This window comes from Camelina sativa, chromosome 9, assembly GCF_030686135.1.
Source record: "Camelina sativa cultivar CO46 ecotype springtype chromosome 9, ASM3068613v1".
Lineage (NCBI taxonomy): Eukaryota > Viridiplantae > Streptophyta > Magnoliopsida > Brassicales > Brassicaceae > Camelina > Camelina sativa.
In genome coordinates, this window is record NC_141888.1 from 3,526,228 (window position 1) to 3,550,853 (window position 24,626).

The window sequence follows — 24,626 nt, forward strand, 5'->3', positions numbered from 1 at the left end:
TTGCATATTTTTATTGGTCAAGATCGGTTAATGCCGGTCAATACTGGTTAACAATAGATTCTGATCAACGGTGTAATGGAATAAGTTGGTTGTGATGTTGAGCACATATCATCAAATAGTTGGTATATGTGGTCATGCAATAAATATACTTCGTGTAGTTGAATATACATTTCTAAAGTTGGCATGTGTGGTCATGTATAGTGATATAGTTCGTGTAGCTGACTATTTTTTTTCTTATAATTAAACAAGATAATGTATTTTTTGAGTTTATAAAAAACTTAGAATTTATAATTTACAATTAAACAAGATTAAATATCGGTTTGGGTTTAGGAAAAATACTATTGTTTAGATTTTGTAATATTAAACGAGTTTATATGTTAGTTTGAGTTTATCGAGAAGAATCAAGGTGTATATTTTACAAACAAACAAGATGATGTGTCGTTTGAGTTTAACTAAATTAATATATTTGTTAATGATTTCTTTTTAATATGTTTTTATTTCTGTAATTTATATTGATTGATTAAAACAAAAAAAGTAGTGAAAATTATTCAACCAAAATATTCTAGTAATAAAGATTACAAAACCCCACCTCCTAACTCTGGCATCGATCGATAATGCTGGAAAAAGGGAAAAGGAAAGCATTGATAATGGAGAAAAAAGAAGCGAAGATGGAGAAAACTTTCGTCATGATCAAGCCCGACGGTGTCCAGACGCGACTAGTACGTTTCCCTTATTTCTTCCTTTTTTTTTTTTAAGAAATGTTGTCATGTTGAGTATGAACTGTGATGCAAAGGCTTAAAAAATATTGGTCCTCACTCCTCATGCATGTATTTTGTGTTGTTCTTTGCTTTGCTTGACAAATATTACATATGTTAGTTGGTGTTTTAGATCCCTGAAATCATCACCAGGTTTGAAGAGAAGCGTTTCATGTTGAAGGGTAACTTGATTCCTAAATTCTTGCTTGAGTTGTTTTTGATAAAAAAAAAAAAAAAGATTAGTTGATTCAGTCAAATACTGAGTCATATGAGTGGATGTACAGGCATGAAGCTGATGAATGTTGAGCGGTGTCTTGCTGAGAAGCACTACGAGGACCTGTCTGACAAGAACGTATTATTCAGGCGTCTGGTTGATTACATTGTGTCCAGAGCCGTGCCTCAGTGTAAACAAAAGAAACTTTGGCCTACGGCCTCAAAATTTTGAAAAAATTGAAGACCTTTATTTTTACTTTGGCCTATGTTTAGTTACTACGGCCATGTAGTTTTAAATAGTATATATATCTTAGACCTTTAGGCCATGAATGGACACTGCTTTTAAATTGAGTTTTTGGATTTAGTTTTTAGTTTTTAGATTTTAGATTTTAGTTTTAGATTTTGGTATTAGTTTTTTAAATGAAAAATCTCAAAAAAAAGGTTTTTGGTTTTTGAGAAAAATTAACGTAAAGAATCAAAAACTAGATTTCCTAAATTATAGAACAATTGAAAATCTAGAATCGTGAATGGAAGACTATAACAAAATAGTTTCCCTAAATTTTAGGAAAACCAAAATTTTAAAATCTTGATTGGTATAAAAATGAGATTTTGAAAAACAAAAACCAAAATCTCTCTCAAAATCTACAAAACATTCAAGGCCTTAGTTTTCAATTGTTAAACCCACATAGTTGCCATGTTCGATTTAAAGAATAAGTCAAAAGCTTATTAAAACTGAGTTAACATTATAAAATTATGGTAAACTTTCATTTTCTACAGTTTTATATGTATGCCAAAGTAACTATAGTAACATTTATATAAATTAAAACAATTACATTTATTTTTACTTTGACCTATGTTTAGTTACTACACGATACAAAAGAATTTTCGTCTCTCGTATTCTCACTTTATTTTGATTGATGTTACTAATTCCACACTTGAACATTTAGTTTACAGAATCACCGGTTATCGTTATTATTAAAGTAAATGTCTAGCGAAAGAAAATATTTAGAAAAGTTGATTTTGAACATTTAGTTAATGATATTTTACGGAAGAAAATTTCAGTTAGATTTTTTTTAATTCATTGTTTACTTTTGTTATATGACTGGTATTTACCGTTCTTGACATTATATTTTCTATGCATTAAAAAGTTTTTTTTACCGCCTCTGGCCATAGTTTATGTCCGCACGGCTCTGATTGTGTCGTCAGGGCCTGTTGTTGCAATGATATGGGAGGGGGAGAATGTTGTGGAGACAGTGAGAGAGATTATTGGACCCATAAGCCCATCAGACTGCGACGCTGCAACCATTCGTAGGGATTTTTGGTATTGACAAGATCAGGAACGTTATCCATGGGAGTGACTCAGTCGACATTGCAAACAAGGAGATTGCATTATGGTTCCCAGAAGGACCTCTCAACTGGGACAAAAAAATCAACAATTACTGGAACCAGTTCGATTGTTGATCCTCCTCTCTCTATATCTTTTACAAAATAAGGTTTGCTGGTTGTAATTCTTGATTTGTGTCTTTAAAATTCTAATCAGGCAGTTAAATATGTTATTTTGAGCTAAATGAGTTAATGGTATAGTCAACGCAAGTTATGCTTTGTTTATTATTCCCTGTATGCTATTTGTAGCTGCCTCCAAACTAGCTCTCTACCTCTTGCTAAGTATAACTGATTCATTAAATAAATTTAAATTTTGATTTTTAAAGGAGATAAAAGAAAGACACAAACAATCACACAATTGGTGAAAAATGTTGTAAAGAGCTTTATTATTGAGCGAAACTCAAAGAAGCCCACCTCACACGAGTGGACGCAGGCGGCAAATGGGCTCATACACTTATGCAAATCCCAGTGGATTAGGGGATTTAAGCAACTTGATCTAATTAAACGGGGGATTAGGCAAAACTATGTGATCCCTTAAAATTATAAATATAGAAAACGATGTAGTTTGAGAGAAACCATCAAAATTAAAGAGCAACAAATACATAGATTTTTTTATAATTCGCAAACTCCACAGGTTACGAATAGAAGAAGTTGTCTTGTTCCTTGTTTGTCGCAATGTTGGATATTTAGATTGATGATATTATAATACTAATCTCGTGTTTCCCGTGTTTTCGTACAACTTGATTTTTTCGCATAACAAAAGAAATTTTTAAGATATATACGTATAACTTTCCAACCGAGAAATTACAAATGTAAATGAACTCAATATATGTAAAGGAAACTTAAATAAAAATTAAATAAATAAAAGCAAAACAAAATCTCATCAAATACAACTTCAAGAATCTTTCTAAATACAACTTCATGATTGTCAAAAAAAATTCTAAGAGATTGAAATTAAACCAAAAGAAACAAATAAAAAAAAACCAGTTAATTAATTAGTGTCTGAGATTATTCACCACAGAATTGTGCCTCATGGAAGGTCCCGAAGGTGGTACAAGTACCCTTTTAGATAATAAATGGAACACACGACCTTTGAATCTAAAACCCTCAATGATCTCTTGTCTTGTTGATCTTGATCTTGTTTGAACTATATCCGTTTCAGAGACCTTGATCGGTCCGACCCTTGCCGCGGCAGTGTAAGAACCAAAAACCAAGAAGAAAACAATACAAAGAGTCATAAACATGGTTGTATGAGAAAGACAATGTTCGGAGAAAGAAGGAGGAGACATAGGTTTAGACTTTAGCTACTAGGGTTTTATAAAATTTGGATTTTAAGAAGGTTTAAGTTTTGAGCTGTATAACTATGCGTATAGACCTATATACTTATGTGCATGATATAGATTATATATGTAACTATACACATTATTGTATGTGTAAAATGGTCAAACAAGAAAAGCAAAGAAACAATAAAGAAGTGAAGCGCAAGTAATGGAGTTTTTGTATTTTTTGAGAATTTTTAAGGTCAACGATATACGATAGTGAATAAAAAAAATAACAAAATAGATTAATATTTACTAAACTCGAAATGCCGCGTTGGACTTTACGTGGGAAGATGGTGTACGTGATTACCTCAAGTTTGTCTGTACAGATTTGGGTAATTAGTTTTAAGGTACTCACCATAATTATCCACACAAATGGTTACAAGAAATTAAAATAAATTAGTGTATTTTAGGATAATATATATAGAATATCTTTGAATATATTTCTAATAGTTATCTCATACATGTAGAATTTGTACAGTATATTTGTAAACTTGTAGGTTAATTAATTTAGGTTTTGCATTCTGATCTCTACAGAAACACTTGTATCTTCGTTATGAGAGTTAATACACAAGTCTTCTAATAATTAGCTCCGTTATTTAGGGTCACCAAACAATTATCTATCATAAAAAAAATGTTAATCATTCGTCTACAAATGATTTATGCAACTAATAATATATTTAATTTTATTAGCACATGATTTTTCTGTTATAACAACTAATATTTTGCCCAACGAAACTCATTTTTCATATTTCATAGTTTACCACAGAAATAAAATAAAAAAACTTACTAATTTTTTTTAATGTTAGGTATCAGGTTTGAATCTCGTCACTAGAAAAGAAACTAGTTTGGCTTCTATATGAAGAGATTAGAGTCATGTGGTCAAAGAACTTAAATATAGTTTAATTGATTTACCTTAGCACATAATTTTGCATGAAATGTATATAAAACTATAACGTAATACGACAGATGGCAACTAATTTCATGTTGTAGACGTAAATGTCAAACCATGCACACGCATGATCCGTTGGATATTGATCGTCGTCGACTCAAAGACAGATATTCGCATGGACCACTATAGATTTACAAGATTTTAATATGTTTGCATAATTATAATATTAATCTTAATTTATAGGTATACCATATGGTTTCTTCTGGAATATTATTCTACTAGTCTATACTTGTAGTACTCCAGCTAGCTCCCAAATATGTAGTTTCATTTTTAATAGTGCTAATAATCTAATTTGAAACGTGTAATGCTTTTGACCCCATTATTAAGATACGTGCTGGTACAAGTGGACAATTTTTTTTTATTCAGCTGATTATTTGATTTACTCAAGATTTATAACTAAACTATACATATAAAACAATGTGTTAATCAATCATATGATACAATCATACAATGAAAACCATAATATTCAAAAGACTCAACAATAATCAAGTGCATGGATGCAATTGCAAGAACATAAATATATAAACGAAAAAACTATATTAAGCGCTTACATTTATATTGTAATAGAATTGAAGTAAAATAACAATTGATAATTCGTGCCAAGCATGAAAAGTAAATTGCAAAAGAGCCTTTGGTAATTTCATGGTTAGGCCACATTGGCTAAGGGCATCTCCAACCCACCTCTATATTTGCTTTTTAACTCTATTTTAGAGTAAAATCTACTCCAACCCATCTCTATTTCTATCTCTATAATAGAGATCTCTATTTTTTCCTCTATATATAGAGAACTCTATTTTTTCCTCTATAATAGAGTTGAACTTTTCTATTTATAAAATGGTCCTTGAACTTTTAACACTTTTATATTTATGATCAAAATAAATAAAATATATATTTAATGGTTCTTAAACTTTTAACACTTTTATTATTTTATATGATGCAATGTATTTCTTTTAATAAATGTGATATTTAAATAATATTTATGAATGTTAAAAATTTAAATAATATCATAATTTTATGAAAGTTTCACAAATACTAAAATAAATGGGTTAGTTTGCAACTTTTATAAGTAAAAGTAAAAGGTATTAATAGTAAAATAAAAAAAGGAATCTCTACAGAATATTCTTTTTTTAGAGGAAAAAATAGAGGTATCTATTGGAGCAAAAATCAACTTTATTATAGAGTTCCTCTATTTTAGTGGTAAAAATAGGGAAAACCATTGGAGATGGTCTAACAGTGGAAGAACAAAGCTTGAACATTTAAGAATCTGCTCAAATATGTGAACCGGTTTCATCAATTTCTCCTAAAAACTAATAAACAAAATCATCAATTGAGGCTTAATCTAAAACCGATACCAAACCTATAAAGATTTATAATTTTTGGAAACATCAGTTGTGAACTTACTATATATAATACCACGAAAATTGTGGGCCTCTCCAATGTTTTGTCGTTAGCCCAACAGCTTAATTTATAACCTAAATATTTGGACTTTCGGAACCCTAGCTTCTCTCCCTCGGCTGATAGCTGCTACTCGTCGATAATAAAAAATACTGGTGAAGGTATTATTCGTTAATTCTAACTGCGATTTTGAAGCTGATAGGTTTTTTTCTAGGTTAATTAAACACGTACGTACAGGTAATGTGGAACAAGGATAAAACGTCGGTGTGGTTGGACTTGAACAGCTGTTTGATTCCAAGTGGCTATGATGCTGGTCGGATCGTTCCGGGTATCAAAAAGATGTTGGAGGATTTAGGCCATCATGGTCCTGTCACCATCACTGCCACTGGCGACCTAAAAAATATCCCTGAACACGTCCTGCGAGCTCTCTCTTCCAGTGGAATCAATGTTACATACGTCGTAAAGGGTTAATCTTCTTATCTCTTTTCTGTAGTTTGAGTACTAATTAGATCAGAGATAAATGAAAAATGCAACTTGTGTTGATCGAAACCAGCAACTTCTTATCATAATACATAAATTGATTCGAAATCATTTTTTAAAAATTTGCTATTGAGTTGCCTCGTTTTCTTGAACAGGTATTAAAGGCCTTTTTCAGTGCATGCTTGAGTGGAAAAGTAGTAATCCACCTCCGGCTACAATAATGATCATAGCCTCTATCTACCATTTACATAACATGTGTGTGGCCACAAGAGACGATGAAGTAGATAAAGCATACACCTTTATCGAGGTATATGCACGTCCTCATTTCCAGCCTTCAGGCGTGCACACTCGTGCAGGTTTATTCTGGGAAAATATACTTTTTGATAATAAACAGGAGCCAAGAAGTCACTTTGTCCTGGAGAAGTGCAGTGAAACAAGTGTAACAATGGATGAATCTGCCTGGTTTATTTGCAAACGCTGCCAATTTTCTTGCCAAAGCGTTGAAAGTTTCACCACACATCTCTCTTGTGAAGAACATGCACCCAGGGTAAGCATCCTCTCTGCTTGCTTATATGCCAGATACATTTATACATACGGGCTTCAAATCGTTATAGACAGGTCATTTCAAACCACTGATATCAAATTTGACCCCTTGTTATCCTTTGCCACTGGTCTCAATTAAGCAGGGTTTAGGTAGTGTTGCTGGGAATAGAACCAAAGACGTGAAGATGATTGGAGGTGGGGCTTCTCTTTATTCTCATCCCAAGAATGCTACTTCTTTCATGGAGAAGGAGCGACCAGAGACTTTGGTTGATTTCAGAAAATCGAAGAAAATAATGAAGAAGACGAAGAAGAAGTTGAAGAAGAGGAGTACCAAATGAAATGAGCATAGACCAAGAAGAAGAATAGTACGTACGTGAGACGTGACACATGCATGGGGTGTTGTTTTTCTCTCTCTTATCTTGAATGGTTTCACGATCACTAGATGACATATGAGCGATTATAGCACACAAAAACGACATAATATCGTTTATCGTTTACATAAATTTTCACCATATACTATAGCGTTTTTTAGATATAATATCATATGTTCACATCTCACAGCGTATATTCTATGATATGATTACCATTTTTTGTAGCACAATTTTAATGTTGTATTATTTTGTGTTGTAACACCTTATGCTTATTGTATTAAATTATATTTAAAGTAACTAGATTAGGACTCGTGCTAGAGCATGGGTTAAAATGTTTTTATTTATATTATAATTTTTGAATAAAATATAATTTATATAATTGTTTTTGAAAGTTTTTTTGGATAAAATATTATGCAATAAAATTATCTGCTAAATATGATAGTTTGAAAAAATATCTATTTTGTAAGTTTTATATTGTTAATTTTGTAATTTTATGTATGAGATATGATTATGTTTGTTGTTTGTTTTAATTTTAATTTTTGAACATGTTTGGTGAAAGTGTTTTAATATGATCCGTATTTAGGTAATATTTTATTTTTAACTGGATCCCGAAAATCATGATTAAGTGTGATAAATTGCCAAGATTTTATTCCTTTTTATGCCTAGTAGTATATATTTTGTAACAATACATGGAATACTAAAGATTTTATTTTGGAAATTGTATAAATTATTAAAATATTTTCTTTTAGAGGATTCTTTGGGATATTAGTGTATATTGACCAGTTAATTTATAACCAACTTATAAAAATTATATAGTATACAAAAAAAAGTTGTGTATTTTCGTTTTATTATATAGAGGATTTTCACGTAATGACTACACTGCATGTTTTTTAACCATTTTTTGGCAAAAACAAAATAACCTTTTTTTAGCAAAATCAAAATATAAACCTTTTCAATTGAAAAAATTATTAAAGAAACTATATTATATAAATTCCCCAAAACATATCAAATTTTAGACTACATCAAGTCATCAAACCAAGTTCATGAGAGGGAGTTAAAACCTTCGGATGCTTCTTCTCCTTCGCGTAGTCCTCAAAGGAACCTGCTTTAGTAGACCCATCCTTACTCAAGAGTCAAGAGACATGTCTTCTCAGTTTGGCACAAGCACAATACTCTATGTCGTACACATCTATACGTCTTTAAATGTTGCAATTGTACTCCTCACTTATCCTGCATTTTCCCAACAAAGAGACTTTACAAGTCAAAGACATTGAACACAAATTTGTTTGATAAAAGGAACTATCAATCAGTCTACAAGACGCTATAACAACATATATTCAAAAACTGAACAGAAAAACCTAAACAATCTGAACTTCTGAAGACCACCGACCTAGAGGAAAGGCAAAAGCATATGTTATGATATCAGAAAATCATGACTTAAATAACATTTGAAACCCCATGAAAGTTCTGATCAGTTGGAAAAGGCCACATTAGTCGTTGCAGCAGATAAATTCATTAACCACTTGATTATTAATACAACACCAACTACAATAGTGGATAAAAGAAGTGAGAACCTTAATAGTGGAAAAGCTTTCAAAAGGTTTAAACTGGTTCAAACACCAACTACAATTTACATTGACAAACGAATCAAGCATTTTGATTAGATTTCACAAGTATACACAAACTCATTATAAAGGTAAGAACAGAGATGAGATCGAAACATATAATTCATACTCACCGAGTTACCACTAAAGCAAATGACTCTTCAACACCCTTTGACTTCAGTTCCTTTATGCTTTGTCAATGAATCCAGGCACATGAGACTATGAGAGTACAATTACTAGAGCTGCTATTAACCTCTGGTCCCTTCCCTGTAAACAAAAAAAACAGAACCCATGTAAGAAAAAAAATAACTTGCATGCCTATGAACCCGAAATGTAGTAGCCAACCAAAGAAAACCAAATGGTTCTAGTGAACACGGCTAATGATATTAACCTCTACCTTAAACTCACAGTCCCGTTGTACGTTACCCACCTTAAGCTAGATAACAACAACATGGCTAATGATTTAAACCCTCGTTCTCCGAGTATTAATTGCTTAAATTCTTTAGTTGTGTCAATTAGCTCTATATAAGTTAAAAAAATCCTCTAACCACTGGCCATCCGAGACAAGAAAACGAACACAACTTAACTAGAGATCAGAAGATTTGCTTACCCGTCTGACGCTAACACTGAAAATGAGGGTTAGGGTTTAACTTTGATCTCCTTTCCCGAGATTTGCTTAATTTGACTCCAACTTATGTCTTAATCTGTCTCTACTTCTCTACGTCACAAATTCGAGAAAACAAAATCATGTTTTTAATATCATGTTTTTGTTAAGAAACAAAAAAAAAATCAAGCATTACAACCAGCAAACATTATTTTGTTGATTTTTTTGAAACGTTATTCAAGCATTCAAGTATTCAACAATCGAACTGGTTCCAATAATTGTTGATTTTTGGGTCCCAGTTGAGAGGTCCTTCTGGGAACCACAATGCAATCTCCTTGTTTGCAATGTCGACAGAGTCACTAGCTCCCATGGATAACGTTCCTGATCTTGTCAATACCAAAATCCCTACGGATGGTTGCAGCGTCGCAGTCTGATGGGCTTAAGGGTCCAATCATCTCTCCAACTGTCTCCACAACTTTCTTCCCCTCCCATATCATTGCAACAACAGGCCCTGAAGACACAATGTAATCAACTAGACGCCTGAATAATACTTTCTTGTCAGACAGGTCCTCGTAGTGCTTCTCAGCAAGACCCCGCTCAACATTCATCAGCTTCATGCCTGTACATCCACTCCTACGATCGATTCAGTACTTGACTGAGTCAAATAATCATTTTTTTTTTGTTTTTTAATTCCAAAAAATCACTCAAGCAAGAGTTTAGGAATTGAATCAAATTACCCTTCAAACTGAAACGCTTCTCTTCAAACCTTCTGATAATTTCAGGGATCTGAAACACCAAACAACATATGTAATATTTGTCAAGCAAAGCAATATAACTGAAACACTTGCATGAGGTGCAATATTTTTAATCCTTTGCATCACACTTAACATTAAAACAAAAAGGAAGAAATAAGGGAAACGTACTAGTCGCCTCTGGACACCGTCGGGCTTGATCATGACAAAAGTTTTCTCCATCTTCGCTTCTTTCCTTCTTCTCTTTTTTTCCGGCATTATCGATCGATGCATTGCTTAGGAGTTCGGAGGAGGCGGCCAAATAGTTTTAGCCTTTTAGGGTTTTATAATATAATCTTTATTACTAGAAAATTTTTCATTTTCCTTTTTTTTATATTAACTTCACCTTTTATTATTGTGTAGTACGTTGTACCTTTTGAAATTAGAAACTGGTTTTTCGGATATTTATTTATTTTTTAAAATTAACTTTGGATTGAATGATAAGTTTCGTTGTTATATGGGGTTTCGATAAAAAGGTCCAGTTGTTGGCCTTTCTGAGTTTGTATAGCTCCTCCTCTTTCGTCTTGTCTCACCTCAAGAAACCACGTCCACCGTACCCTCCCACCCCACTTATACGAGTTGTTAATAGATTCACTAAGAAGAGAGAGCAAAAACTTACTTAGACGAGGAAATCACCTAACCCCAATTAATCCAAACAGAGAAATGGTTATCAACCAGACACAACGGATGAGCAAATTAGCGGCACCAACTGAAAACTTGAAAGCGTGAACCGGAGACACAAAGGAGATCAGGAGACTGGCCATAGCCTTTGAAGCTCCTTAAGAGGCGGGGAGAAGATCGAGCGCAACGATCGCAACACCCAAAAACAAGACAAACAAACTAGGCAGCAGCATGAAACCAACATCACAACGTACTAACTCACCAAAGCAAGAACTGAATCTACTTGAGGCGATAGCAAACGCCTTGAAGCACATGGAAGAGGAAGAATGAGAGCTCTAAAACCTAATGGAGCAGCAAAGGGACCAAACCAATAACCCACCAGGCCACCACTCACAAAACTCGCTTTATCGGCTATGATAGATTTAAACATTACATTAATATTTTATAAAGTTATATATTGATGTCTTATAATGAAACTCAAGCCTTGTTGTATGACATACATTGAAATTATAACATAGGATATATATATAATTAACTATAACTATAAACAACATCACAATACATAAACTAATACAACATTTTAAAATTTTGTTTTACAACATAAAATATATGAAATTCTGGATAAAAAAAAATTCAAAAGCATCCCTACTATTAATTGAAAAGACCTTTACTAAATGTAGATTAAGTATTTTAAATAGTTATAAGTTTCCAAAAAAATAATTCACTTTAATTCTATCTCTAAATATAATTATATATGGACAAAAACTACTAATAAATATCTGAAACTTATTAACCAATCACAATTTAAAAAATAAGATTTGATATCTGACTATATCATCTTTTATATTTTAAATTATTAAAGATTTGTTAAGATTTAAAACTTTGTTTTCATTTTCAATTTATTTTGAATTATCATATAATATGTATGATAAATAAATTAGATTTTTTAATACATATGTTGTGATATGAATTTTTAAAATGGATATGTTACTCAATTTTGTGAAAAATGTGAAGAAATTGTTTAGAAAGGCCCATTTTAGAATATATACACTTTTAAAAAAATACTCATATTTTTAGTCATTTTCAATTTTAACCTTTTTATTTTTAATAACCATTTTATCCTTATTTGAAAAATAAATATTTCAACAAAATGAAAAATTGAATTTTTCGCCAAAACTCAAAAACTTTCTTGCAAAAAATGAAATTTTGTGCCAAAACTTTTTCTGTCAAAAAGAATTAATTCGAAAATTTTGGCGAAAAACGTCATTTTTATAGAATCTTTTAAATACCTTATAAAACCATATAAATAAATATTTATAAGAATTTAGTAAGCTTTTATAAGGTTTTTAAAAGGTTTTACAAGGTTATTATTTATAAAATATGTAAAAATTGAAAATAAACAGGTTTAGAATTATTTGCTATATAGGTTGAATGATGTGCATAAAATGCTATTTTTAGTAGAAAATAAAATGTAAAAGTATATTAATTTTATTATTTTTAAGCCCAATATTATGTTTAAAAGAGAGAATATATATGACTTACCTGGTTAGTACCAGGGCTTCCATCCATCGAACATCCCCGCAAGATGTTTGATGGAGACTGCATCTGCAATCAACCGGCTAGTTTGGTCTTCTGTCGAAGCATCATTAACCACTAGCTTCGCGTTAATGCAGCGTATGATCTCGGGCTCTTGTAACTAGAGAGGTAATTGCCAAAAAGAAAAAATAAATAAAAAATAGCGTTGACTAAAGAGAACAAAAAACAATAAACCAAAAAATAATGAAAAGGGGGCAACGAGAGATTATTCAAACCTGCCGAGCACGTGTGTATCTCCACTCCACCACAAAAGGATCGTGGATGATAGACTCCAGGATGCTCATCAATGTCTCCCTATGTGTCCTCAACACTGTGAGAGTGATTTCACATACCCTCTTGAAGATGCCCTCATATCCAGTGATGCCCAAACCACCGATCATGTTCTGTGGTTTGGCAAACCAACTTTTACAAGTCATTTGATATAACGGAGGAATACATAAAAAACAGAGCACACAGAAACAAGTTGCTTGCCTGGTTCAACCTGAACGGCACCATCTCATGCATAGGCTGTAGTAACTGACTGTCAAATACGCAATCGAAGTCTACATGAACACAATCCCCTGAAGTGGAGTCGAAGAGTATATTTTCTCCATGGCGGTCAGCAAGCCCAACAGTGTGCCCAACCATGGACCAAACTGCTGTGGTGCGAGCATAAGCTACACGTGCCCTAAACCAAGCAGTTGGTTCAGGAAACGTTGTCAAGAACCATTTATGGAAAACTGGAGGGAGCATAGGGAGGATCTTGGTCTTCAGCATCTCAGACTTCTTCCCAAGTTCACAGTGGTTATACATTCTTCGAATTAGAGAATCTGTTCTCTTCCGACCAAAACTCCCACAAGAAAAGTATAAATCGTCTAGAATACTTCTGAGTCCACGTGTATGTTTCACCCACTCCAATATACCACTGTCCTTGGTCAGAGGAACTACTGCAAAGGTGCGGATATATAGCTTCCTTCGCCTGCTTTCGGGATCTTTGAATAATAAGTGGTTTAGCATCGCAGCAAATTCCATCATCAGAGCATCTTTCCTGAGATCATGTTGGCACTTGAAGAGAAATGGATACTCAATACCATCACTTCCTACCAGAATAACCTGAATGATGCAAAATATAATCTATAGGTAAGGCATATTGCAGGACTGATACTCGAAGATAAAATGTAATTATAGTATGGTATAACTATAATGCATACATTAGGTGATATTAGCAGCGAGCAGAGCAGAGAATCATATGGAATTAGGTTGACGCTTTCAACGTGAAAAATGGGAAAACATACCTTCTTTGGCTTCGTAGTGGATTTAAATATCTTGGCTTCATCAACTAGACCAGAAATAGTTGGTAGATCTGAACCAAAAACGCTGTTGTTCATATCCAATGCTGGTAGGCTAATGGTTAGAGATTTTTTAACTGGTATGATGATATCCAACGGCATCATTCCTTTCAAGGGTTCGACTGCAGCCGCTATATTGACACTGTTGGATTCATCATTAGTGTCAAGGTCGCACAATTCTCTGAAAACATCAGTCAAACTAGTAAACTGAACGAACATATTCTTGCATCCGTCACTTTTTTTTTTGTGCTCCTTGTATAATTTCTGCAGCTGCTTCCTTCCTAGCAGAAACAGGAAAGAAGTAATACTAAGTATTGGATTTGTTGCTGCTGTGTAGTGGTCGAATCCATCATCCATCCGAAAGAGGAATCTTGATAAGCTTCCTGGACAGAGAATAGAGATGCGTGAAAAAAAACATGCGAATATTCTAATTATGATATTTGTGTATTTTTCTCTAAAAAACTCAGACTGTTGGTTATATACAATTAACGGTAAATTCTTTTTACACCTAGATCGATGACGTGACTTTTTGTTTTTTATTTTTCTGGTTTAATACCATATACACGAATAGAACTAAAATTTGTAGATGATGCACTATTAGTTTATTTAATAGTTGCTGATTTAAATATTTATAATTTAATTTAGTTTGAAAATGTTTAAGCGTATTATGATTATTGTTTGACATCATAATTATATATAAAACAAAATTATGATTTTAATCTTTATATTTTTATAAGATAATATAATTTTTACAACTTTAATAAACATTAAAAAAACCATTAACATCATTGTTTTAGTTCGAGAATTCAGAAAAAATAATAATCAGACTATTTATTGATAATTAATTAAAACCTATTTATAAACATGCTTAAATGGGTATGCCCATCTAAAAATTTTTGTTTTTAAAACGGATTCAGGTCGAAAGATAATTTATGGAGCCCGTTAAGGGTCCGGTTTAACATCAACACACCGTAACACACTCAAACATCACTCACACTCTTCTCCCTCACTTTCTCTCCACTTTTGAGTTTTGATAATCGGAACTCTCTTTCTCTCTCTTACTTTATTTCATTTTTGCCGGAGGAAATGGGTAACGCGATAGCAGCTCATAAAATAACGTATGACAGTATAAAACAATATTTTATAATAAAATAAACAAATCTTGCAACGATAAAAAAAGTAATAGTAAGTATTGGATTTGTTGATGCTGAGTAGTGGTCGAATCCATCGTCCGTCGGAAAGGGGAATCTTGATAACCTTCCGTAGCGACCTGGAGAGAGAATAGAGATGCGTGAAAGAAACGTGCGAAAACGAGTATTCTAATTATGATATTTGTGTACTTTTTCCCAAGAAATTCAGACTGTTGGTTATATACAATCAACAGTAAAGCTAGATCGATGACGTGACTTTTTGTTTTTCATTTTTCTGGTTTAATACCATATACGGTAGTTTATTTGATGAACCATTAGTTTATTGAAGTCGTAAAAAATTCTATTATCTTATAAAAATATAAAGATTAAAATCATAATTTTTGTTTAGAATTATAATGTCAAACAATAATCATAATAGGCTTAAATATTTTCAGACTAAATTAAATTATAAATATTTAAATTGTCAACTATTAAATAAACTAATAATGCATCATCCATAATTGCAAAAATTGTTTCTTCAGGAACAAGCATTGCAGTTGGGAGATGAGAGCAAGAGTCGCCACAAGCTATATTATTATGGAGATTTCATAAGCTTCGGCAGATGTGCGTTGAGATACTTGTCCTATCATTTCAATGCTTGTTCCTGAAGAAAACTATCGTCTGCATGAAGCATTTTTCTGTCAATACTATTAAGGAGTCCAGCAAAATAGCTTTGTAAGAATTCAGAAAGATCTTCTGTATCTGTTAAAACTTTTGAGATCTTCTTTATTGCATCAGGCAGTCTCTGTATCCTGCATAAGCAAAGTATTGAAATCAAACAGAATGTCATAAACAACAAACAATCGCCATTTCCCAATTACCAATACTATTTCCAATTACCAATTTCTGCTTAAAACGTCCGAAGCTACGCAAGTACATACCTTCTATTTGTCTCTGATGTATCAGAAATATCCACAAAGCATACGAGCTCATCTAAGACTGCAGGTAATGCAGCAGCAAAATCTTTTTTCCTGTCATAACCAATCTGTGAGTGATACAATTGCAAAACTGCGAGGAGATGCTTCTCTTCTTTTTGATTCAGAGCCAAAGCAAGAACTTGGGGTAGCGAATTTACTAATAGAGGTACCACTTCTGTGTCTAATAACTTGGCCAGTTCGTTCAAGGTATTCGCTGCTTGAGCATTTTCCTCCCAATCTACCAAGAGCTTAGGAAGAACAACAGGGACCATTCTCCCCACAAGCTCTTTAGTTTCAACACCCAATACAGCCTCTGCAAATTCTCTTACGACATTTGGACGGCTGGTCAGCTTGACGGATAGATTGTCAAATAACTTCTTTTTAATATCAGCAGCTCTTGAAAGTAGCATCATAAATCCTCCTTTTTCATGTATGTAGCATGACTGATTTATTAACCTTGTCGCATATTTTCGGCGGATGGAGTTGGGATGATCAAGCTGATCAATTAGTAGGAAAAGTGAAAACAAGAACAGCGCACTGGTACTATCAACAGAAACCATAACTTTAGCTGTCGATTCCAAGAGAGTCTGGATGACATGAGGATCCATAGCTTTTCTTAGAGAATCCTCAATCAAATCAAAAAGTATCCTCTCGCAGCTTTTCTTCTGACCATTGTCATCAAGAAACAAACAGCTCATAATAGGATGTTGTACAAAGATACCGATCTGAGCACTGAATGCTTCTCTTGCAACTGTACTTTCATGAAGTAACATATATTTAATGCAACTTATCCACTGGTTCCTTGTCTGGGTCAGGATATCTGGGGGAATGTGGCCAAGAATTCTTCGTATTACTTCTACACAGGCTAGTTGAGTCTCCTCATGAGAGCCATCAAGGAGAAGGCGAAAATATATGGACTGAAGATAGGAGTAATCACACTGATGGCCTATTTCCGTCTTCCCCACCTCCGGAGTCATTATCATTCTGAAGTGCTTCTCATCTTGCCTTTTGATAATTTCATCACACTTTGAACATTGGAACCCTCGAAGTAGACAATTCAGAGTCTCATCTTTCTTTATATCTTCATGTAGTAATAAATGGCATGCAGTTTTTTCTGAGCCAGTAGTAATTGATCCATTAAGGCACGATAAGAAGCCAAGAGACTGTGGAATGGTCTTCTTAACCATCAAATGCTCTGTTTTCAACAAACCCCTATAAATGTAAGACAAAAGAACAGTTAAGCTATGTTTTTAGTAGGAACTGTGAGTAAAATTAACAATATGAACTTGGATCATGTTGTCATTTTCTTCACATCAACTTACTTTAGTTTCTGGAATATATGAGGAAGGACATCAAAGTCAGAGAAAAAAGCGCTCAGTGGCATGGAGATAACAGCAACAGCTTGCACTTGTTCAGAATCATCAGAAAGAGCCAAATCGAAGATACCAAAATCACTCTCACGTAAATGAAGCTTTGCACATATCCCCACAGATAAGCACTTCGACTTGATTAGAGAATTAGTCTTCTCAAACAAATCAGGTTGCGTCCAAGGAAGCTTCAGCAAGACTTGTATGGCCTTCAAGTCTTCCTCTTTACTTGTATCATGATGTAAATCTGATGACAGGGGAATACATTAAGAATTCTGGATCCAAAACTGGTATAAAGCAAAAGATGACCACACATTTTTTGGCGCTGAAAAGAAAATGTCAGATTTCATGGACAAGGAAAATTACCAGACACGAACAGCATATTGTCAATCCCTTCCAAGTAGATAGATATATCGACGGTGGTAGGATCCAATTGCTGACGATGAACATCCAAATCTTTCAGAAAAAGAAAAAAAAAAAAAAAAAAAAAAAAAACTGAAAATGAAAACGCTAATAAAGAATTGGGACTGGGGAGTTCTGGTTACCTTCTTAGCAATCCAGCGAATCCAGGCATACATCTGGTGAAACAAGCTAGAAGCTATGCCAGTCGAGGAGCATAAACCAAATGCATTGGTGAAAATGCTAAGTGCCGCTATTGAAGTTTCAGGTCCATCAGGTGGAGGCTTTAAAGAATTTACAGTTGAAATAAGCATATCACGCAGACAAGCAGTATCTTTTCCATCAGTCTCATCGACAACCTCAAGAGCTAAGCAAATCTCTTGTTGAATACCAGCAATAGTTTTCTGGCGCTTCCTACTGTAGTAGGTACTTTCATCCTTAATATGCCTTTTTTCTCCAACGTTAGTATCCTTGACAGGTTTATCTGCTGCTGTATGAATAGCATCAGGTCCAAGAACAACAAGAACTGCGTTTAAACATTCTATCAACTGAAAACAAGGCTCTTGATGACAGAGAAACTGTAGAAGAGACTGTAGCTGCCAAATATGAGAAGGACAAGATTTGACAACTCGCACATATGCACTGCACAGGGAAGCCTACATACAAAATACACAAAATGGTTTCCCAATAAGTCGTTGAAATAGCAGTAGCGAAAAGAAACTATAAGAGAACTGATACGACATTCATTGGAGTGTCCAAATATACCTTAAGCTCCTCACTCTTTGTTCTCCGTAATGCATGAAGGAAGACTAACACTAAACTTTCCGCAGTCTGTTTGACAGTGACATCAGAACAGTTCAAATACACTGTCGTAAGGCAACGTGCAATGGTAGAATCATAAATCGCATTCCTGTAACACAAACCCAGAATTTGAAGTTCAAAGTGAAGGTAGGTCTTTTTCTCATAGTAAAAGAAGATTTATTTAACTAGTGAAAAGAGTCACACCTGTACAAAGAAAGTCCTGCTTCATCTGAAATCAAAAGTTTGATGATTGACTGTATCAAGTTTTTGTGAGGGAGGATGTTGATACTAAGGATTGATCCGACAAGAGAAGCAAATTCAAAGCATGCCTGCCAGATAAAATCAGATTTGAGTTTAATGTTCCCAAAAACCAAAATCTTCTAAGAAAAAAAAAACTAAAATGCACCAGTTACACTAGACAACCGATCAGATAAAACCAAATCACCAAGCATCAACTCACCATCTGCAAATCTTCATCAATACAGCATAGAAAAGAAGAAGCAGCATTGACAAATGAGGTACCAATGAGATCCTCAACATATTGTGTCCCCTCAGTTAGGCTTCTACAGATGAGTTTCAAGATACAAATAGCAAAACCTTGCCATCGTTTGTCTCCCAAAAGGTTAAACAGAAGACCATCACCAGATTTGGGCTTACTAGTATCAGAGGTAGAACAAGAATCATCTCCAATTTCAGAGAAGCACATACAGAAACACGTAAATTGACCGAGTCTAGGGTCATTGGAATGAAGTAACGCAATAAGTTGCAAATCTGAACAGAATACAAAAGGCACGTTAGTTCAGTAAGCAACTATCTCCAATTATATAGAGTTGGTCCTTGTAACACCTCTCACCTTCAATTGCCTTGATGGCGTCTTGAAAGAACATCTGGTACACCTTCGTTGAGTTGAAACGCAGCAATAACGATAAGAGAGATCCAACAGCTTCCAGAATTACTCCTCGCACAGGACTGCAATTGGATAACAAGAGAAAACAAATTGAAGAAGACGACCTAGAGACGGTAACTATGCACACCGGATCGAATCTCTCTCTACTCACACAAATTCTGGTTCGGCGAAGAAGATCATAACACGACGAACCAGCTCCAGAACATCCGACTCCGTCCCGATGCCTGTCGATGAAATTAACACCCAACCAACACGGAGCGATGAAAAAAAGCGATTCGCCGGAGAATAAACTCAACGATGAAGAAAAAAATCGGTAATCGGAGAATCGATTAAGCTGTTAATTTTCCAGCTCCAGAATCGATTAAGAGAAAGAGATTGTGCGTTTACCGAGAGAAGAGACATCGTCGGTACTGAATAGATTTGGGAGAAGAATACTCCGATTCTCCGGTGACAGCTCTCCGGCGAGGCGTTGACGGAGTTCGTCAAGCAAGCGATCCATTTCCTTAACCACCTGCTCTCTCTCTCTCTCTCGTTCTTTCGATGAAGCAGGTCTATATGTATGATGAAACAGAGTGAGCGGGTCTAGATTTTTTCATTTAATTTTGCCGGGCACTAAAAATTTTGAAAACACAAAAAAAAATGTTTATAAAAAAAAATATCTCTGGTTCGATTCCACTCTGTGATGATTAGATTTTTTTTGGTGGGTAAATTAGTAATTAGTTAATATGATCAACCGGTTATTTGGTTTCGTTGTTTTGATCTTCGACTACAGATAATATTAGATTAGATTACAAGATTTTAATATGTTTACATAATTATAGGTAATATAGCTAGGAGGATATGGTTTCTTCTGAAATATTCTACAAATATAAAGTGGTCTATACTTAATATTCAAAATACTCAACAACAACCAAATCAAGTGCATGAATTCAATTGCAAGAATATGCATATATATATATATATATATATATATATATATATTGACTGAAAAACAAAATACTATATTGAGCATCTGCATGAAGTAAAATTACAATTGATAATTTGTTGCATGAAAGCAAACGCAAAAGCGAGCCTTGGTAGTTTCATAGTTACGCTACATTGGCTAACAATGGAGGAATAAAGCTTGAACCTTTTAGAGTCTGCTCAAATATGTGACCCACTTTCAGCAATTTCTCCTAAAACCCAATCGACAGAAAAAAAACTCAACAAAATCATCATTTTTGAAGCTTAATCTTATCTTTCGAGTAAGCAAATAGTTTTTTTAACAAACCTCATCAAACGCGGCACCGATCATTTGAAGACCAACAGGAAGACCCGAAGGACCACCTTCGACTAATCCACATGGTAATACCACTGCAGGAAGTCCTGCAAGATTCACATTGACCTGCCAAAAAACCTCATATGATATACAAACTATGTTTCGTGTAACGACGATTAAAGAGAGAAAGAAACTAAAAAAACATTTACTATACCGTCATAATGTCTCCAGCATACATTGCTAGTGGATCATCTTTCTTTTCACCAATCTTGTATGCAGCAGATGGAGCTGCCGGAGAAATAAGGATATCGTTTTGTTCCAACGCTGCTTTGAAGTCTTTTTGAATTAGTGTTCTCACCTATATGACAAAACAAAAGAAAAATATCTATATACCTATCAAAACCAGTTAAATTTTTAGTGACTGCATTTTGAAGATGCGACTTACCTGTTGAGCTCGCTTGTAGTAAGCATCGTAGTAACCCGCAGAGAGTGCATATGTTCCCATTAAAATTCTCATTTTCACCTTAAGAACAAAATTCCTCATTGATTATAATCAAACACTAGTTGATTAAATCAGATGGAGTAATTAATGAAATCATACCTCTTCCCCAAATCCTTCTCCACGTGAACATTCATACAGCTTATTGAGTTCTTCAGCCATAACTTGATTCCCATATCTTCATTTCCAACACACCATTCAGTATCTTTATGTATAGATCATATATGTTTAATCACATTGTGACTAAAATTCATAAAACCGTGCTTACCTGACACCATCATAACGTGATAAATTTGAAGATGACTCAGATGAGGCAATGACGTAGTAAGCTGGTAGTCCAAGGGAGAACGAAGGAAGAGAGACCTATTAATTTGCCAACTGAAATCTCAGAACACATAAAAAACATACAAAATGAAAAACAGAGGCAAAGGAATTTGAAAGAGAGAAACCTCTGTCAACATACAACCCAACGCTTCTAAGTGAGACGCAGCTTCTTGAGTAGCAGATCTCACTCCAGAATCAACACCGTCTTCAAGTGTCTCGCGAATTATACCAACTTTCACTCCCTTCAATGGTTTAGACTCAAAATGATCCACAGAGAGAAACTGAGATTGGAACTCAGGCACATCCTGAAAAAAGAAAATAAGCTTTCTGTTTCAAAGCAAAGATCTTTCGTTCTGTCTCATCAAAAATGCAGGAACTTAAATACCACAAGAGACCTTACTTGTTTGCTACTCGTGGAGTCAAACCTATCATACCCAGAAATAGCATGAAGAAGCATCCCAGCATCAGCAACCGTAGAGCCAAAACACCCAATCACATCCAACGAAGATGCATAAGCCATAAGTCCAAACCTAGAGACACGCCCATAAGTCGGCTTAAGACCAACAACACCACAAAACGAAGCTGGCTGTCTCACACTTCCACCAGTGTCACTTCCAAGTGACACCATACACTGTCTTGCTGCAACAGCTGCTGCTGATCCTCCTGATGAACCTCCCGGCACACGAGTCAAATCCCAAGGATTCGCAGTTACCTTTACACCAAAATCAACCCCAAGATTCAATCCTAAACCCATCAACAAGTTTCCACTATATTCATCTATCTAAACATAAAGGTACCTACTTTGTTAACACTGATGAATCATTCAATCCTAATCTATCACACGTTTCCGATTAAAACCATATTCATCTATCTAAACAAAAAGGCTCCAACTGTGTTAACACTGCTGAATCATTCAATCCTAAGCTTCCCAATAAATCCATTTTCATCTATCCAAAACATAAAGGCTCCAACTTTGTTAACGCTACGGAATCATTAAACCGTAAAACCATCAAAAGATTCATATAGACGAACCTGAAAGGCAGAAGCTTCAGTGGTACTTCCCATTCCAAATTCATCCATATTAGTCTTACCAACAACAATCCCACCCAATTCTTTAATCTTCTTAATCGCAGTAGCATCAAACGGAGGACGATAATGCTCTAAGATTCTCGAAGCAGCAGTAGAAGGCATACCTTCAGTACATATATTATCCTTAACACCGATCAAAACTCCGGCGAGAGGACCCAATTCCTCACCTTTAGCGATTCGTTGATCAACCTCTTGAGCATCTTTCAGAACATTCTCCGATACGTGAAGGAAGCATTTGAGCTGTGGTTCAGTGAGACGGATACGAGAAAGGTAAGATTTTGCGATTTCGACAGCTGTGGTTTCGCCGGAGAGGAGTGAACGACGAGTGGTGAGGATCTGAGATTGTGGAGGAGAGGTAACGGGAGCTGTTGAAGAGGATGAAGCTGCGGAGACAATGTGTTTAGAGCATTGGAATCTTCGGAGAGGGAGGAGTGAGAGAGAACGTGGTGGTTGCAATGTCGATAACATTGCTTTAGTTAATGAAAAGTTTTGATTTTTGAATCAGTGATTCATCAAATTGGGAAGATAAATGAGTGTAAACTGAAGTTGATTACTAGGGTTTGTAGTAAAGAAGGATAAATTCTCCGGTGTACCGCCGGAGAAAATGTATCGGCGGCGGTTTGGGTTTTAAGGAGAGAGGACTGATGAAGGGAGAGAGGATAAGACTTTTTCAGTGTAAAGTTTCTAATCTGTTCAGAAAAAAAAAATGGAGAGAGGATTTATTAATGGGCCTCTTAAACCTTAATGGGCCGAAACCAGATAAGTATTAGATAAAAGCCCAATCAAAGTTTTTTTTTTCTTTTGTGTAGGACTAATAAGTATGGTATGAATGAATGAATAAAAAATTTGAAATTTCTATTCTTTTAAGTGTATAGTAATTTGTAAGTGGGTAAAAAAGTTAATTAGAAAATCATGTAATTTTGGGTTAAAAAAAGATTTGGACATATGATTTTCGAATAACTAGTTAGTATATGTTTCCAAACTGTATTAGGATTTTCTATAAAAAAAATTTGTTATGGAAAGTCTTTTAGAAATTAGCCGCACCAAGCACTAAAAATCTTTACAGTAATGTTCTTGATCTACCTACACTAACACTACACTCTACACCCAATCAAAACTATTATTATGACGTAAACATGGAAAAATAATTCTATACATGACGAACTAACGTAAAAAAGTAATCATCATTGGTTAATTGTACTTTCCTTTGTGGACAATGGATATGCATTAGTCATTAGACATGTTTTAAGGATATGACACTAAGAACAAAAGAGCTGGATGGCATATCTATAATGAATTCGCAAATGACTCCTATCCAACAATATCAATCAAATCAAGAGTAAGACGGTAGAATTTGTCCAAAACTTGTACGGAAACTAATAATCATGTTAACTGGTTATACTTACGTGTTAGGCCATCTTTATGGGTACATCTTTATGGGTGTTCTTGGGCTTATTTTTATTCCAAAAAATTCGAAATTGGGCTTAGATCATAAAACATGTTCTTATTTCGGAACTGTTGTTAGCTGTGTTCTTCTGTGACGTGTCCAAATGGTATTGGAAAAAATTATTTGGGGGTCGAGAGTTTTATTTGGTTTCATCTTCTTTGGTTTTATCGACCTAGGGTTCACATATCCGGAGTGCTCAAAGGGTGATTTCAGTGCCGATCTCTTCGTAACCGTCTCCGCTGTCTCGTCTGCGTCCGGCGTCTCTGCAAGCTCTTCCTCTCGACTTTCTCGGCTGTCTTGCGAAGCTCCTCACCTTCTCTGCAAGAGATCTCGTAGTCTCCTCCGTCGCCGCTGTCTCCTCTGTCTCATCGGCGATCTCTTTACCGTCTACTCGTCTCGTTTGTCTCCGGCGTCTCGTCTGTCTCCGGCGCCTCGTCTGTCTCGTCTCATCTCCGGCGAACAAAGGTAAAGGT

At 34.6% G+C, this 24,626-nt stretch overlaps 1 protein-coding gene and 4 pseudogenes across 3 annotated transcripts; 1 reads left to right on the forward strand and 4 right to left on the reverse strand.

Annotated features, from left to right (window-relative positions):
• Positions 1–668: 668 nt before the first annotated feature.
• LOC147937672 (nucleoside diphosphate kinase 1-like) lies at positions 669–2,429 on the forward strand (annotated as a pseudogene).
• A 688-nt stretch (positions 2,430–3,117) lies between these two features.
• LOC147937673 (protein IDA-LIKE 1 pseudogene) lies at positions 3,118–3,723 on the reverse strand (annotated as a pseudogene). The gene has a single exon (XR_015567072.1). The product of XR_015567072.1 is annotated as a protein IDA-LIKE 1 pseudogene (transcript).
• A 5,426-nt stretch (positions 3,724–9,149) lies between these two features.
• LOC147937674 (nucleoside diphosphate kinase 1-like) lies at positions 9,150–10,955 on the reverse strand (annotated as a pseudogene).
• Positions 10,956–12,577: 1,622 nt separating this feature from the next.
• On the reverse strand, positions 12,578–20,083 carry LOC147937675 (serine/threonine-protein kinase ATR-like; annotated as a pseudogene). Its single transcript, XR_015566147.1, has 15 exons — positions 19,924–20,083; positions 19,688–19,760; positions 19,483–19,598; positions 19,090–19,400; positions 18,834–18,958; positions 18,594–18,738; positions 17,975–18,484; positions 17,796–17,865; positions 17,385–17,676; positions 16,027–17,274; positions 15,733–15,897; positions 13,902–14,236; positions 13,099–13,719; positions 12,843–13,010; positions 12,578–12,727 (listed from the first exon to the last, which is right to left on the reverse strand). The product of XR_015566147.1 is annotated as a serine/threonine-protein kinase ATR-like (transcript).
• A 433-nt stretch (positions 20,084–20,516) lies between these two features.
• LOC104710332 (Amidase family protein) lies at positions 20,517–23,411 on the reverse strand. The gene is made up of 9 exons (XM_087466593.1): positions 22,650–23,411; positions 22,018–22,329; positions 21,743–21,922; positions 21,562–21,656; positions 21,396–21,471; positions 21,240–21,317; positions 21,009–21,152; positions 20,807–20,920; positions 20,517–20,711 (listed from the first exon to the last, which is right to left on the reverse strand). Exons 1-9 carry the CDS (start codon positions 23,172–23,174, stop codon positions 20,625–20,627), a joined length of 1,611 nt encoding a protein of 536 aa, XP_087322719.1. The 5' UTR covers positions 23,175–23,411; the 3' UTR covers positions 20,517–20,624.
• Between the last annotated feature and the right edge of the window lie 1,215 nt (positions 23,412–24,626).

Excerpts from the sequence above, each read along its gene's own strand:
- LOC104710332 (XM_087466593.1), bottom strand. The coding sequence starts at position 23,174 with ATGTTATCGACATTGCAACCACCACGTTCTCTCTCACTCCTCCCTCTC. Across the intron at positions 22,330-22,649 it reads CTGAAGCTTCTGCCTTTCAG|GTAACTGCGAATCCTTGGGA; the intron begins GTTCGTCTATAT and ends TTTGGTGTAAAG. Across the intron at positions 21,153-21,239 it reads ACTACAAGCGAGCTCAACAG|GTGAGAACACTAATTCAAAA; the intron begins GTAAGTCGCATC and ends TTTGTCATATAG.